The 16147-nt window shown below is 43.5% G+C and overlaps 1 protein-coding gene across 4 annotated transcripts in view; it reads right to left on the reverse strand.

Moving 5' to 3' along the window:
* ppp2r2d (protein phosphatase 2, regulatory subunit B, delta) overlaps nucleotides 1–16147 on the reverse strand; it is a 96816-nt gene that overhangs the window by 21632 nt on the left and 59037 nt on the right. For all 4 annotated transcript variants that reach the window (XM_068052712.1, XM_068052714.1, XM_068052715.1 and 1 more), the window contains 3 exons: nucleotides 8545–8710; nucleotides 5800–5912; nucleotides 1648–1825 (listed from right to left, as the gene is read on the reverse strand). In XM_068052712.1, coding sequence (XP_067908813.1) covers nucleotides 1648–1825; nucleotides 5800–5912; nucleotides 8545–8710 — 457 coding nt within the window. The remainder of the gene's footprint in view (nucleotides 1–1647; nucleotides 1826–5799; nucleotides 5913–8544; nucleotides 8711–16147) is intronic.

The following is a 16147-nucleotide window of genomic DNA, read 5'->3' on the forward strand; positions in this document are numbered from 1 at the left end:
TACAGCACAGAAACAGGCCCTTTGGCCCAACGTGCCTGCATTGACCATCAAGCACCGGTCCCAACTAATCCCATTCACCCGCACTTGGCCCGTAGCCTTGTATGCTATGGCGTTTCAAATGCTCATCTAAATATTTCTTGAATGTCCTGAGTGTTCCTGCCTCTACCATCCCTTCAGGCAGTGTGTTCCTCCTCAACTCCCCTCTGAACCTCCCGCCCCTTACCTTAAATCTATGCCCTCTAGTTATTGACCTCACTGCTAAGGGAAAAAATTTCTTCCTATCTATCCTAGCAATGCCCCTCATAACTTTGTATACCTCAATCAGGTTCCCCCTCAGCCTTCTGCGTTCCAAGGAAAACAACCCCAGCCTACCTAGTCTGTCTTCATAACGGAAATGCTCCAACCCAGGCAACATCCTGGTGAATCTCCTCTGCACCCTCTCCATTGCAATCACATCCTTCCTACTGTGTGGCGACCAGAACTGTACACAGTACTCCAACCGTGGCCTAACCAGCGTTTTATACAGCTCCATCATAACCTCCCTGCTCTTATCTTCTATGCTTCGGCTAATAAAGGCAAGTATCTCATATGCCTTCCTAACCACCTTATCTACCTGTGCTGCTGCCTTCAGTGATCTATGGACAAGCACCCCAAGGTGTCTCTGACCCTCTGTACTTCCTAGGGTCCTACCATCCATTTTATATTCCATTGCCTTGTTAGACCTCCCAAAGTGCATCACATCACATCACACTTCTCAGGATTAAACTCCATTTGACACTGCTCCGCCCAGCTTACCAGCCCACCTATATCGTCCTGTAATCTAAAGCTTTCCTCCTCACTATTTACAACACCACCAATTTTTGTGTCGCCTGCGAACTTACTGATCATACCTCCTATATTCATGTCTAAATCATTAATGTACACTACAAACAGTGAGGATCCCAGCACAGTGCGGTACACCACTGGTCACAGGCTTCCACTCGCAGAAACAACCTTCTACCATCACCCTCTGCCTCCTGCCACTAAGCCAATTCTGAATCCAATTTGCTAAATTAATAAATTAGAGATAAATTAAAATGGCCCTCATGCAACCATATAACATCTAAAAAACTGGAGAATAACAGCATCCTCGTTGAATGGGGCATGTACAACATAAAAAACACCAAATACTATTTTGCCTAAAACTCAACTTTTACACCTTAAATGTGGTCCCCAGAATTGTCAATAATACTCCAGCTAATGCCTAACCATTGATTTATAAAGTTCTAGCACAATTGCCTTGCTTTCATCTTCTATTTATCCTTTTAAACCCAAGTAACCCATATTATTTTTCAAAAACACTTTCAAAGGCAGCAATATTAATAAAACAAGAATAAAGAGGGAACACTAAAAGAAAATTTAGATTTTAGCGAAAAAATGTGTCAGATGCATCATTATTTACTGATCTCCACATTGAATCCTGAATCCAACATGTGGGATGGCATAGGTGACAGGAAAAAGCACAGGACAGATTACAACAACAATGCTAGATTATCTTCATCTCAAACTTGAAATGCCAGTCTGGGTAACAGAATATTTGATAAATACAGATAATACTGAATCAGACATCACAATATACAGCAAAAGGAACATTGTAAAAAAGGATACTAAAACTTCTGTCTGTGATTTCTAAATGCCATAGATTAATTCTGAGATCATCTGCTGAAAGGTAGGTTTCATAGTCACTATTTACTGAAATAGAGTTAATGTGATATGTGTGTGCATTTGCAAATATTCTTCGGGGGCTTGCTTCTACCATCAAATCCATAGGTTTCAACACTGGCACCTATTAAGTAAAAGGGAAAAAAAAATCTTCAAATAGACAATTAAATATTTCTACTCAGCTACTTCGAATTTTAGAAGTCAGAATTTTCCCCCCAAAATTATCAGAATCTTGCTTTGTACTAACTGCCTTCCTCAGGTTGTGCTTTCTACTAAATGCAGGACTCCACATCTAGGGTACCATAAGTGAAAGCCCATAGTGCTGAAAATCAAAAATTTGAGAAGGATATACTTTTCACCACATCTAATTTTATTCCAAGAAAATTATCAGCTTCTTACTATGACTTTGTAATTTATGTCTAATTCAAATTATCTAAAATTAAAAGTATGGATCAGCACAGTTTCTTGTTGCAACCAAATAAAACAAACCTACTTTGAGGTAACTAGGTTTATAATTATTCAGAAGGATAATAAATAAAACCTGTGACAATGAAATACGTAGGTTAAATCCACAGTGCATGCCCAAATAAGTGGTCCATTGTAGCATTCTAGCAATATCTTGATGCAGTCATACAGATATCACACAAGTCAGCTGCATAGTTTGAAAAGCAGTCAGTCAAGTTGTTCGCAATAACTACTTAAATTTGCTTCCAAATTTTAAAAGCGCTACAATTTGATCACCCTGCAAATTAAAATTTAATGCGATTTTATTTTAGGAGGGGGAGGGAAGACTGCTATGGTTGTACAACATTCTAGTGTAGGCCTGCGCTAAACCTATGAAACGATTTCAAATTGAGGTTTGAATTCATTTGACTTTCTTGTGCAGTGGCTGCTGTGCAACAATGGTGAAAATGCTCCATTTCAATTAAACTCTGGTTTTATTAGCCAACGCCTCATCACTTACTGGTACATTAAGCAACAACCACCTCTTTTGGACAGCACTTAAATCAATTTGTACGTAGTAGTCAACCAATCAGAAAATACTATTTTTAAATACTGATCATGTACAGAAATGTAGATAATTTGTCTCAGCAAGTTTATGGGATATGGGAATGATCTAATACTTTATATGTATTTGATCTGATCAATTAGATCCCATTGAAAAGATAAGTCCAACCCGGATTTAACAAAATAATGCAGGAGAATATCAACATTTAATACAAGTTTTAACAATTCAGACTGAATCAATTCAATTTTGACAAACACACATCTAGTCCAGTACATAAAAACAAAATGCTGGAAATACTCAGCAGGTCCGGCAGCATCTGTGGAGACAGAAGCAGAGTTAACGTTTCAGTCAGTGACCTCTCATCAGAACTGGCAAAGGTTAGAAATGTAATAGGTTTTAAGCAAATAAAGCAGGGGTGATGCAAAAGAGAACAAAAGGGAAGGTGTTGACAGGACAGAGGGTCACAAAGAATAACTGACCAGAAGGTCATGGAGCAAAGGCAAAGGGTGTGTTAATGGTGTGCTGAAAGACAAAGCGTTAGTGCAGAGAGGGTGTTAAATGACAGAATAATGAACAGCCCTGATCAAAAGCAGAAACATAAAAAAAAAGTGGGCAGGCACATGGCAAAAAAATGAATGATGGAACAAAACTAAAATAAAAGTAATTAAAAAAAACTAAAAATAAAAATGGGGGGGGGGGGGGGGGGGCAGTCATGCTCTGAAATTACTGAACTCAATGTTCAGTCCAGTAGGCTGTAGCATGCCTAACCGGTAAATGAGATTCTGTTCCTCGAGCTTGTGTTGATGCTCACTGGCACACTGTAGCAAGTCCATGACAGAGATGTGGGCATGAGAGCGGGGGGGGGTGGGGGGATATGTTGAAATGGCAAGCGACAGGAAGCTCAGGGTTGCGTTTCTGAACTGAGCGAAGGTGTTCTGCAAAGCAGTCACCCAATCTGCGTGTGGTCTCCCCAATGTAGAGAAGACCGCATTGTGAGCAGCGAATACAGTATACTAAATTGAAAGAAGTACAAGTAAATCATTGCTTCACCTGAAAGGAGTGTTTGGGGCCTTGGATAGTGAGGAGAGTGGAGGTAAAAGGGCAGGTATTACACCTCCTGTGATTGCATGGGAAGGTGATGTGGTAAGGGGATGAGGTGTCGGGGATAATGGAGGGGTGGACCAGGGTGTTGTGGCGGAAACAATCCCTTCGGAATGCTGACAGGGGAGGGGAAGGGAAGATGCGCTTGGTAGTGGCATCCCGCTGGATGTGGTGGAAATGGCGGAAGATGTTCCTTCGGATGTGGAGGCTGGTGGGGTGGAAAATGAGGACAAGGGGAACCCTGTCGCGGTTCTGGGAGGGAGGGATAGGGGTGAGGGTAGAGGTGCGGGAAAGGGGCCGGACACGGTTGAGGGCCCTGTCAATCACAGTGGGGGGAAATCCTCGGTTGAGGGAAAAGGAAGACATATCAGAAGCGTTGTTGTGGAAGGTTGCATCATCAGAGCAGATGCGTTGGAGACAGAGAAATTGGGAGAATGGAATGGAGTCCTTACAGGAGGCAGGGTGTGAAGTGTAGTCGAGGTAGCTGTGGGAGTCGGTGGGCTTATATTGAATATTAGTAGACAGCCTATCCCCAGAGATGGAGACAGAGAAGTCAAGGAAAGGAAGGGAAGTGTCGGAGATGGACCATGTAAAAGGTGAGAAGGGTGGAAGTTGGAAGCAAAGTTGATAAAATTTTCCAGTTCGGGGCGGGAGCAGGAAACGGCACCGACACAGTCATCAATGTACCTGGAGGAGAGTTGGGGGAGGGGGCCAGAGTAGGACTGGAACAAGGAATACTCGACATATCCCACAAAAAGACAGGCATAAGTAGGACCCATGCGGATACCCGTAGCAACACCTTCTTCTTGAAGGAAGTTAAGTAGAGTTGAAGGAGTAGTTGTTCAATGTGCGAACAGGTTCAGTCAGGTGGCAGAGGCTGGTGGTGGATGGGGACTGGTTGGGCCTCTGTTCAAGGAAGAAGCGGACAGCCCTCAAGCCATCCTGGTGAGGGATGGAGGTGTAGAGAGATTGGACGTCCACGGTGAAGAGGCGGAGGTTAGGGCCAGGAAACTGGAAATTGTCAAAATGATGTAGGGCGTCAGAAGAGTCACAGGTGTAGGTGGGAACAGAGTGGACCAGGGGAGAAAAAGATAGAGTCAAGATAGGAAGGAATAAGTTCAGTGGGACAGGAACAGGCTGAAATGATGGGTCTGCCAGGATAGTCCTGTTTCTGGATTTTAGGAAGGAGGTAGAAGCGGTCTGTCCGGGGTTGCGGGAATATGAGGTTGGACGCTGTAGAGCGAAGATCTCTGGAGAGAGATGAAGTCAGCGACAGTCCTGTGGACAGCAGCCTGATGTTCAGTATTGGGGTCACGGCCCAGGGGGAAGGTAGGAAGAAATGTCTGAGAGTTGGCGCTCATCCTCTGCAAGGCAGAAGTCGGTAGGCCAGACAACAACAGCACCGCCCTTGTCTGCTGGTTTGATCACAATGTCGGGGTTAGAACGGAGTGCAGCAAGTTCAGAGGGAGACAGGTTAGAATGAGTGAGGGGAGCAGAGAAATTGAGATGGCTGATGTCTCGATGACAGTTTTCAATGAAAAGATCAAAAGCAGGTAGAGAATGCTGGAGGCAGGTGAATGGGTTTGCTGGTCAGGGGGAGGACTCCTGGTCATAGAAGTGAGCCCGGAGGCAAAGGCGACAGAGGAAAAGCTCAACGTCATACGGAGTGTGAAATTTATTGAGGTCAGAGCGTAAAGGGATGAGAGTCCTTTGCTGAGTGCAGAACGTTCAGCGTCAGAGAGGGGAAGGTCCGAGGGTATCGTGAATACAGGCAAGGGGTCAGATCAGAAGGGATGGGATCAGAGGGAAGTGTGTGAAAAGAGTTTGAGAAGCAATTATATTATATTCTAAAGAAACCTCTTACAAATGGGAGCATTTCTCTCTGGACCACTGTGAATAGTCAATATACAAGCACACTTCAAAAATATCACAAATAGCAATACCCACATGACCACAACTCAAATCAACCATATCAGTGTCTCACATACCCGTAGTGTGGTTATTCTGATAGGATCCCTAAATCTTCCATCCTCTTCCTTCAAATTATAGCCTTCTGCTCGTTTGTCCCTTTCACTGATCTTCCACAATTTAATAGTTTTATCTGTAAATCACAAGATAAACAAACATAATTTATTTTCTTTTAAATTTTTCATCTGAAGAGTATCTATAATTGAGCAGTTTGAGGATTTCTTTTGTGACATGGTTCAATCCGTGACTCTCAAGATTAAGAATATCAAGTAAGACATCCAAAATGGATGCTCATTTTGGAAGAAAGTCTTTGCAGGCTATAAGAGTCATATGTGAAATTAATTTGGCCAATATTAATTCGTTTAACAATTTGCATCGGATTGTAGCCACACTCAGAGGCACAGAATGGCAGGCACAGGAATGGGGAAAAAGTGCCACACTGGTGCAACAGAAGTTTGGATTCAAGCATCTTGTTTTGGCAGAGCTTTATTTGACACCTGACCTAAGCGCACTTGATGTGGACTTTGGGTCCAGAGTTCCATTCCCGAGCACTAACATCCCTCACCTGTCCAAGTGCAAAAAATAAAGCTTAAACACAATGAGGGCCATAAACCTTTAATTATGATAGGCTCCCCAGCAATACTCCATTAAAAAGGTCAGTAAGTTGCAAAGAATTATGACCAACATCTTAAATGATAAATGAATTGTTTCATTTAAAATATGTAGAACATTATGGAACAGTCTGCACAAAGCACCTGAATCCAGCAGTAAGGGAGACGAAATTACATTAGACAAAACAAAATCATTTTGTAGGAGGCAAGATATCAGCAAACACCAGTGAGGTAATTTAAATATAGAAGTCCACCTATATTTAAATCTGCCTTCTCCGGTGAATGATTCCATGGTACTATTCAAAGAGCAGGGGATTTCTCCCTATGGCCTGGCCAATATTTGACTGAAACACCACCATCAAAAACAGATCACCTGGTAATTATCTCATTGTTATTTGTGGAGCTTTATTGCGTGCAATTTGGCTGCTGTTTCCCTGTATTACAACAGTGACTACATTTCAAAAGTACGTCATTCGCTGTAAAGTGCTTTGGGGTGCTCAGAGGTCTTGAAAGGCACTATATTAATGCAATTTCAATTTCATTTCAAACATGCACGTTATAATTCAGCTCTCTCATACTGCCAGTATCTTATTCAAGCCACTTAATTTTGTAAAAATTAATATTTTTCAGAGATATTAAAATAGAATGAAAAAACCCTGATGAGCCCTATTCACCTTACCAAAAAAAAATTGCAATTTATTCAGGACAAACTAAGTAAATGTTTAACACACAATACATACAATGGCATATTTTTGCAGTCTTGCCAAAATTATTCAGGGATGACACTGATTCGTACGTTCAATGTACACATTAAAACAAGTTCTTTTTGCTCCTGTCATCCCGAGTGTTCACCCCTCATCTGAAGACAGTGAATCTTGCGGGGGTTTAATTCTAGAAGTGTCAGCAACCCTCCATCGCCTTGTCCAATGGTCATTCTTCTGTTGGGGACTATTCAACCATAAAAGGCATCATAGCAGAGTTTGATCAAATTGTTGCTCGACATCTACACATAGATATTTTCCCTAGTAAGGCCACTGGATAATAATCAACAGCAGGAAATCTTGCTGAGTTTTATCCTCTAGGGTTCCCAAGGACAACTAACACCCCTTCTGCTGCCTTAGCTAAATTAACTAGGGGCTGAATTTTACTGGCCCCTCGACAGCATGGGTTGTGGCGTGGGGGCCGGTAAAATGCTGCAGGGAGAGGCCTGCCTCGACCTGTGACGTCAAGAAGGGCCCGTCGCATATTACTGGTGCCGGCGAGACCTCGGTGCAACCCCCTGCCGCCAGGCTGTGGGCCCTTCATCTCCATATTAAAATTAGGCCTAATGAAATGCAAATTTACCTACCTGCAGGCAGCAGCCATGCCACTCCGATGTTACGGCCGTCGTCCGTGCTCCAGCGCCTTCGGAACTCCATATGGAGTTCCAGGCGAGAACCTGGTGGGGCTGGGGGGGTAATAAAATTGTCAGCGCAGGAGGGGTGGCGGAGCGGGGAAATCAATATTTACTGGATGTGGGGATGGTAGGAAGAGGTTAGAGGCCAAATGTTCGAAGGTTTGGGGAGAAAGTTCAGGAAGGGAATAAGTTATTTTTTGAGAATAAATGCCACTTAAATGACCATTGTGGGGGTTGGGGAAGGGCCCTTTATTCATTGCTAATAGAACTACCCGATGACTGCACCCTTAAAAGTTAAAACTACAATGTAAGCCCTTTAAAAACGGTGCTGGCGCCTGTGCGGTGTTGCCGGACGCCGTTGCCGGGGATCGCGGCGGCTGCCCCCTTACATCATCCTCCCCTCTATTTAAATGAGCTGCCGCGCGTAATATCGCAGGCATCTGCGCAGGATGCATGCCGTTTTTAAGAGTATTCAGCCCTAGGTGTGGAACTGAATCAAAGACTTCATGATCCATATGGCTTAATAATAGCAACAGATGCTATCTGGTCATGCAGGGCATGAATTTTGCTTTATTACCCAGTAGATACATTAAATATACCACCTTTGCTGGCACTGAGATCAATGGAGCTAATTCACCAAGCAGGCCTCACATGTGGAATGGCATATCAAATCTGGACATTAAAAAATGCAGTATAAAAGACAATGTTAAAATTCAATCTCAACACAAACATATAGATTATAAAAATCTGAACCTCACCATTTGTTGACAGTAAGAAATGAGCAGCATTCTGTTGGGGCAACCACCTAATTTTATTAATTTTTTCCTCAATTTCTAGACTTTTCAAATAATCAAACTCTGGTTCATGACTCTGAAAGGTACTGTAAACATTGTATTCGCCTCTGTGATGAGGTCTGTTTTTACTCTGCAAAAACAAACAAAGTTATATTGTAACATAACACATTAAATTAGCTCCTGCAATATTAATACATCTTCAGTTTGCCATATAAAACATTTTCTAATAAAATGTTCCTAATTTTTTTTTTAACCTTTACAGTGCAGCCAGCTAAATACAAAATCCAATGCATCTACAAAAGCCTAAACAGAACTCATATTAAGCAAAACTAATTTTAATAATTCAGAATTTCCATTTTTAAATGCTGTGGAATACAATGAAAAGTTGAAAGCTTTTTTGATTAAATATGTACTTGGCTCCAACAGAACATATAGTGGATTGTTAAAACACCATCAGAAGTTCAAGGAAACTCTGCTAATAAAGCCTAAGATCTTCCACAAAAATTATGCTTATGGTTTCAACACCAACGTTTCAAATCACTATCTGTGTTGCAGCTGACTCATCCCGACTTATCCCTCACTTCACCATCTTGGCTCTATTCTTCCCACACAAAAATGGCCTTGATACAATATCCAACTGTATCCATTCTTCTATTTATTTCACACTCAATGAATCAAGTCCTTTAGATGGCACGCAATCATTTGCACTAAGTGCTGCTGCTGGAGGGCACAGAGTGTGAAGAAGGGAGCTTGGTAAGTGAGTGAATTTTAAGGGTTAATCTCGCTGAAGTCTAGTTTTGGTTTGGTTTACATTTATCAATTAATTGAAATTACTCTAAGAGGTAAGTTAAGTTTCTTACAGTTTTAAACGGGTATGCAAGCTGAGTAGCTGTAGCTAGTTAATTAGGTAGCTAGATTAAACTGGTTTCTCAGCTCGAGCAGAGCTGACACAGCATTGTTTTGAGAGAGTATAAATTCAGCGGACTCTCAGTGCTGCTTGAGGACACAGCGTGAAGAAGGGAGTTTGATAAGTGAGGGAGTTCAATAAGGAGGGGAACTAAAAAATTTAAATAAATCTAATTAAATTACAATAAAGATGGCAAAACAGGTGATATGTCATAGCTGCAGTATGTGGGAGCTCCTGGATGCCATGGCAATCCATGGCAACCACACCTGTGTTAAGTGTCTACAGCCTGAGGAGCTTCAGCTCAGAGTCATTGTGCTGGAGACTGAGCTGCAGACACTGCGATGTATCAGGGAGGGGGAAAATTACCTAGACACTTTGTTCCAGAAGGCAGTCACAACCCATAGGCCAGGGACAGGAATGTGTGACTGCAAGTCAGGGGATTGAAAAGGCGGGAGTGGAGCAGCCTCAGCTCTTGCAATTGAGCAACAAGTTTCAGGTTCTTGCAGTTTATATGGAGAAGAGTGAGGGCTGTAGTGCGCATGAGCAGACTGACTGTGGTACCATGGTACAGGAAGCAGTTCAAGTGGGGGGAGCAAAAAGGAAAGTAATGGTAGTAGGGGACAGTATAGTGAGGGGGATTGACACGGCTCTCTGCAGCCAAGAGCAAGAGTCCAGAAGGCCCGGTACCAAGGTTCGGGACATCTGCTCAGGGCTGCAGAGGAACATACAGTGGGATGGGGGGGGGGGGGGGGGGGGGGGGGAGGAGAAGAGCCAGTCATCCTGGTCCATGTAGCTACCAACGACATAGGCAGGGCAAGGAAGGAGGTTCTGCATAGTCAGTATGAGGCGCCAGGCACCAAATTAAGAAGCAGAACCTCAAAGGTAATAATCTCTGGATTATTACCTGAGCCACATGCAAATTGGAGTAGGGTAAGTAAGATTAGATAAATGAATGCTTGGCTCAGTTTGGTAGAAGTGGGTTCTGGTTCGTGGGACACTGGCACCAGTACTGGGAAAAGTGGGGGCTGTACCATTGGGACGGTCTAGACCGGAACTGTGCTGGGACCAGTATTCTATCGAGTCGCATAACTAGGGAAGTAGAGAGGATTTTAAACTAACTAGTGGGGGCAAGGGATAAATTTGGGAAGATGTGGTAAATCAAAGAGTAAAGACAAGGCAAGAGAGAGAGATATTAATATGGGAAAAGATAAACATACTGTGACAGGCAGGGACAGGAGTACAAATCGAAGAGTAAATCAGCAGACAGGGTTAGAGGTTACAAAAATAATAAAACGGACAAAACTAAAGGTTCTGTATCTGAATGCACGTAGCATTCAAAACAAAACCAGTGAACTGATAGCCGTTAGAGACATGGCTGCAGGATAGCATAGATTGGGACCTGAATATTGAAGGGTACGTGACATTTAGGAAGGAGAGGAAACTAGGAAAAGGTGGAGTGGTGGCTTGGTTAATTAATGATGGTATTAGCACAATAGAGAGGGATGACCTAAGTTTAGGAAACCAGGATGTAGAGGAGGTTTGGGTCGAGATGAGAAATGATAAAGGCAAGAAGTCACTTGTGGGAGTGGTGTACAGGCCCTCTAACAGTAACCACACGGTAGGACAGACTACAAAAGGAAGTAGTAGTGGGTGGTTGTCAAAAAGGTACAGCGCTCATTGTGGGGGAACTTAATCCACATATAGATTGGAAAAATCAGATGGGCAAAAGTAGCCTGGATGAGGAGTTCATAGAATGTTTTCAGGATAGTTTCTTAGAATAGCATGTTCTGGAGCCAAACAGAAAGCAAGCAATACTAGACTGGTATTGTGCAATGAGATAGGATTAACGACCTCATAGTGAAGGCGCCCCTAGGCAGCAGCGATCATAATATGATTGTAAAATTCAATTAGTTTGTGGGACAGAAGAGCGACTAATATTTTAAACTTAAGTAAGGGCAATTATGAGGGCATGAAAGCAGAGCTAGCAAAAGTGAACTCGCAAAATAGGTTAAGGGATAGGTCAATAGAAATGCAGTGGCAGACATTTAAGGGGATATTTCAGAATACACAGAATAGATACATTTCAACAAGAAATAAAAATTCCAATGGGAGGACCCACCATCCGTGGTTAACTAAAACAGTTAAAGATAGTTTCAAACTTAAAGAAAAAGTATAAAATTGTGCAAAGATGGGTGACAGGTCAGAAGACTGGACAGAATATGAAAAGCAAATAACTAAAAAATTAATAAGGAGGGAAAAATTAGAATACGAGAGAAAGCTGGCAAGAAATATAAAGACAGCTAGTAAGAGTTTCTATAGATATTTAAAAAAGAAAAAAGTTAACAAAGTGAGCGTGGTCTAATAAAAAGTGAGACTGGGGAATTAATAAGGGAAAATAAGGAGAAGGCAGATGAATTGAACAGGTATTGCGCATTGGTCTTCACCATAGAGGATATAATTAACATCCCAGAAATAACTGTAAATCAGGAAATGGGAGGGAGGAACTCAAGAAAATTACAATAACGAGGGAAGTGGTGCTGAACAAATTGTTGGAGCTGTGAGCTGACAAGTCTCCGGGTCCTGATGGACTTCATCCTAGAGTCTTAAAAGAAGTGGCTAGTGAGGCTCAGGAGACAGATACAGCACTGAAACAGGCCCTTCGGCCCACCGAGTCTGTGCCGACCAACAACCACCCATTTGTGCTGGTCCTGCACTGGTCCCATGTTCCTGTCACGTCCCCAACTGTCCCTGTGTATTTCCCTGTCACCTACCTATGCTGGGGGCGGTTTGTAGTGGCCAGTTTGCCTATCAACCCACAAGTCTTTGGCTGTGGGAGGAAACCGGAGCACCCGGCGAAAACCCACGCGGTCACAGGGAGAACTTGCAAACTCCGCACAGGCAATGCCCAGAATTGAACCCAGGTCCCCTGGAGCTGTGAGGCTGCGGTGCTGGGTCCCTTTATCTGCGTCTGTGATAACAGATTGTAAGTCGCCGAGGCCCCAGCACTGTTCCTTGTGGCACCCCATTAGTAACAGTCTGCCAACCTTAAAATGACCTGTTTGTTGCTACTCTGTTTACTGTCCATTAACCGGTGCTAATATATTATCCCACGTCACATGACTGTTTGTTGTCCATTAACCAGTGTTGTATCTGTGCTAATATATTACCCCATGTCACATGACTGTTCACTGTCCATTAACCAGTGATGTATCTGTGCTAATATATTATCCCATTTTTGCCAGGGACTTGTGGGTTGATAGGTAGATTGGCCATTGTGGATTGCCCCTAGTGTGGGTGGGTGATGGGGAGGTGTGTGGGGACGGTTGGGGATGTGACAGGAGTGTGGGATTGGTGTAGGATTAGTATAAATGGGTGGAACTGGCTGGAAATTGTACTCTGTTGGATTGCAGTTATGTTACTGGACTAGTTATCCAGAGGATTTGAGAATTTGAATTCAGTTAAAAAGTTTGGATTGATCTTTTTACCCTCTTAGCAAGGAGATTGCTCCAATCCAGTTTAGGTGACATCCATCCTTCCTGAAAAACTTCCTCCTTTACCAAAATGATCTCGCAGTGTAAGAAATCTGAAATTTCTTCCGATATCATCTCTCCAGCCATATTTTCACCTGTCTCTCCTTCTCTGATGCCGTACATTGACACTGATAGCAATCCTGAGATTACTCAGGGAAGAATAGGCAAGAGAGCTTTTTTGGAGAGTATCCGGAATCAGGAGCTAAATTTAAGAGCAGGACCTCAAGGGTTATGATCTCTGGACTGTTATGCGAGCCACGTGCAAATTACCAAAAGTATAAGCAGATTAGGGAGGTGAACATGTGGCTGTAGGGAAGCTGTGGGAAAGAGGGGTTCCATTTCTTTGGATACTAACACGAGTACTAGGACAGGAAGGAACCATACCATTGGGCTGGGTTTCACCTGAACCCAGCTGGGACCAGGGTTCTAGTTGCAAGGGTGAATAAGGTAATCAAAAGGACTTTAAACTAGTAAGTGGGGGGAGGGCTCAGGTGGAAAAGGTAGTATAAATAATAGTTCAAAAACTAACAAAATTGAAGAGAATAGAGTAACAGTTAGAAATTGTGCTTTAGGCACTACAGGTAAAAGGAAAAGAAAAAGCTATAAAGTAATTAAACCAGGAGAGAGAAATAAGAAACATGTGAGTAAAACATTAGAGCAGAAGCACAAGCTAAGGTTGTGTGGCCCAAATAAGCAATCTTTATTGTACGAAATGTGAATTCTGTGATTTTTACTGGCTATTTTTGTTTGTATTATGAATTTTATGTACTTTCATATATATATGTTGTGTATAAGGTTTTGGTTCCCCGCACCCCCTTCCCCTGCACCCCCCCCCCCCACTGCACCCCCCCCCCCACCCCCTCCCTCTACCCCTCCCCCTTGCATCCCCTCCTCCCACCGGCACCATCCTACACCTGTGTAGGGGCCCCAACAACCCCACTGCCTTGTGGGCGTCTCGGGAGAGACCAAGGCTAAGGGAGTAAACCCTAACAGAAAATCCGGAGCGGAACCCCGTAGGCGGTCATGTGTCACCTTTGGCATGTTTCCGGCAGTTCCTGCAGCCATACTGATGCCAAACGTCGTGTCCTGCACTCCTTTGGACCCCACCAGAAAGGCCGAGAGGGGGGTTTTGACGACTGGGCAACTCTCAACCTCCATAAATTTGCCCAGGCATGCGCCATGGAGAGGTCACTCCATAGTTGCCTCACAGCGACTGAAACAACACGGAAGGCAGCAGTAACGGGTTATAAGTCCAGATAAATTGGCGTAGAAACTGGGCGCCACGGGTTGCCTTTGTCGGTGGGAGAGGTCATTGCACCTCACTGGACAGCCACCGCCCGCCTCAAACCGGGCAGCCCCCGGTCAATAAGGTTCTGTCCCGCCACAGTCTGCCTGCTTCAATGGGTGCTTGGAGCTCAGGGTCATTGCCCGAAAGGTGGACTGATACCTCTGCAGCACCTGTGGAAGAGCCTGTCACTCCAGAATTGGCCTTTATAGCCACTCCAGGCGCTGCTTCACAAACCACTGACCACCTCCAGGCGCGTATCCATTGTCTCTCGAGATAAGGAGGCCCAAAAGAAAAGAAGAAAGAAGAAGTGAGACAGTTGATGTCAGTGTTTTGATTTTCCAAAATTCCCTAGATTCCATTAGATTGGAAAATAGCAAATGCAACTCCTTTATCCAAAAAGGGAGGCTCACAGATAGCATGAAACTACAGGTCAGTTAGCTTAACATCTGTCATAGGGAAAATATTAGAAGCTATTATTAAAGATGTTATAGCAGGGCACTTAGAAAAATTCAAGGTAAGCAGGCAGAGATGACATGGTTTTGTGAAAAGAAAATCATGTTTAACCAGTTTATTCGAGTTCTTTGAAGTAACGTGCCAGAATAAAGGGTAACCGGTGGATGTTCTGTACTTAGATTTCCAAAAGGCATTTGAAAAGGTGCCACATCAAAGGTTATTGCGGAGAATAAAAGCTCATAGTGTCGGGGGTAACATATTTGCATGGATGGAAGATTGGCTAGTTAACAGGAAACAGAGAGTAGGAGTAAAAGGGTCAAGATGTAACGAGTGGTGTGCCACAGGGGTCAGTGCTGTGGCCTCAACTTTTTACAATTTATATAAATGACAGGAGCAGCACTAGGCACCCCTCAAAATGAGTTGTCAACCTGGTGAAGCTACAACATAGCACTACTTGCATGTCAAACAGCATAAGCAGCATGCGATAGAGCTAAGCAATCCCACAACCAACGGATCAGATCCAAGCTCTGCAGTCCTGCCACATCCAGTCGTGAATGGTAGTGGACAATTAAACAACTAACAGGAGGAGGTGGCTCCACAAATATCCCCCATCCTCAATGATGGAGAGCCCAGCACATCAGTGCAAAAGATAAGGTTGAAGCATTTGCAACAATCTTCAGGCGGAAGTGCCAAGTGGAATAGATAAGATACAAGTAGAGAGGATGTTTCCACTGGAAGGTGAAGTTAGGACAAGAGGGCATAGCCTCAAGATTAGAGGGAGCAGATTTAGGACTGAATTAAAGAAGGAACTTCTTCACCCAGAGGGTTGTTAATCTATGGAATTCCTTGCCCAGTGAAGTAGTTGACGCTTCTTCAGTAAACGTCTTTAAAGCTAAGGTAGATATCTTTTTGAACAATAAAGGAATTAAGGGATACGGTGGGAGCACGGGTAAGAGGATCTGAGTCCACAAAAAGATCAGCCATGATCTTATTGAATGGCGGAGCAGGCTCGAGGGGCCGGACGGCCTACTCCTGCTCCTAGTTCTTATGATCTTATGATTATGATCTCAGCCTCTTCCTGAAGTCCCCAGCATCACAGATGCCAGTCTTCAGCCAATTCGATTCATTCCACATGATATCAAGAAATGACTGAAGGCACTGGATACTTCAAAGGCTTTGGGCCCTGACAACATTCTGGCAATAACACTGAAGACCTGTGCTTCAGAACTTGCCGCGCTCCTAGCCAAGCTGTTCCAGTACAGCTACAACACTGGCATTTAAGCGGCAATGTGGAAAATTGCCCAGGTATGTCCTGTTCACAAAAAGCAGGACAAATGCAACCCGGCCAATTACTGCCCCATCAGCCTACTCTCAATCATCAGTAAAGTG

Source organism: Heterodontus francisci, chromosome 20 (genome assembly GCF_036365525.1).
Source record: "Heterodontus francisci isolate sHetFra1 chromosome 20, sHetFra1.hap1, whole genome shotgun sequence".
NCBI classification, from domain to species: Eukaryota; Metazoa; Chordata; class Chondrichthyes; order Heterodontiformes; family Heterodontidae; genus Heterodontus; species Heterodontus francisci.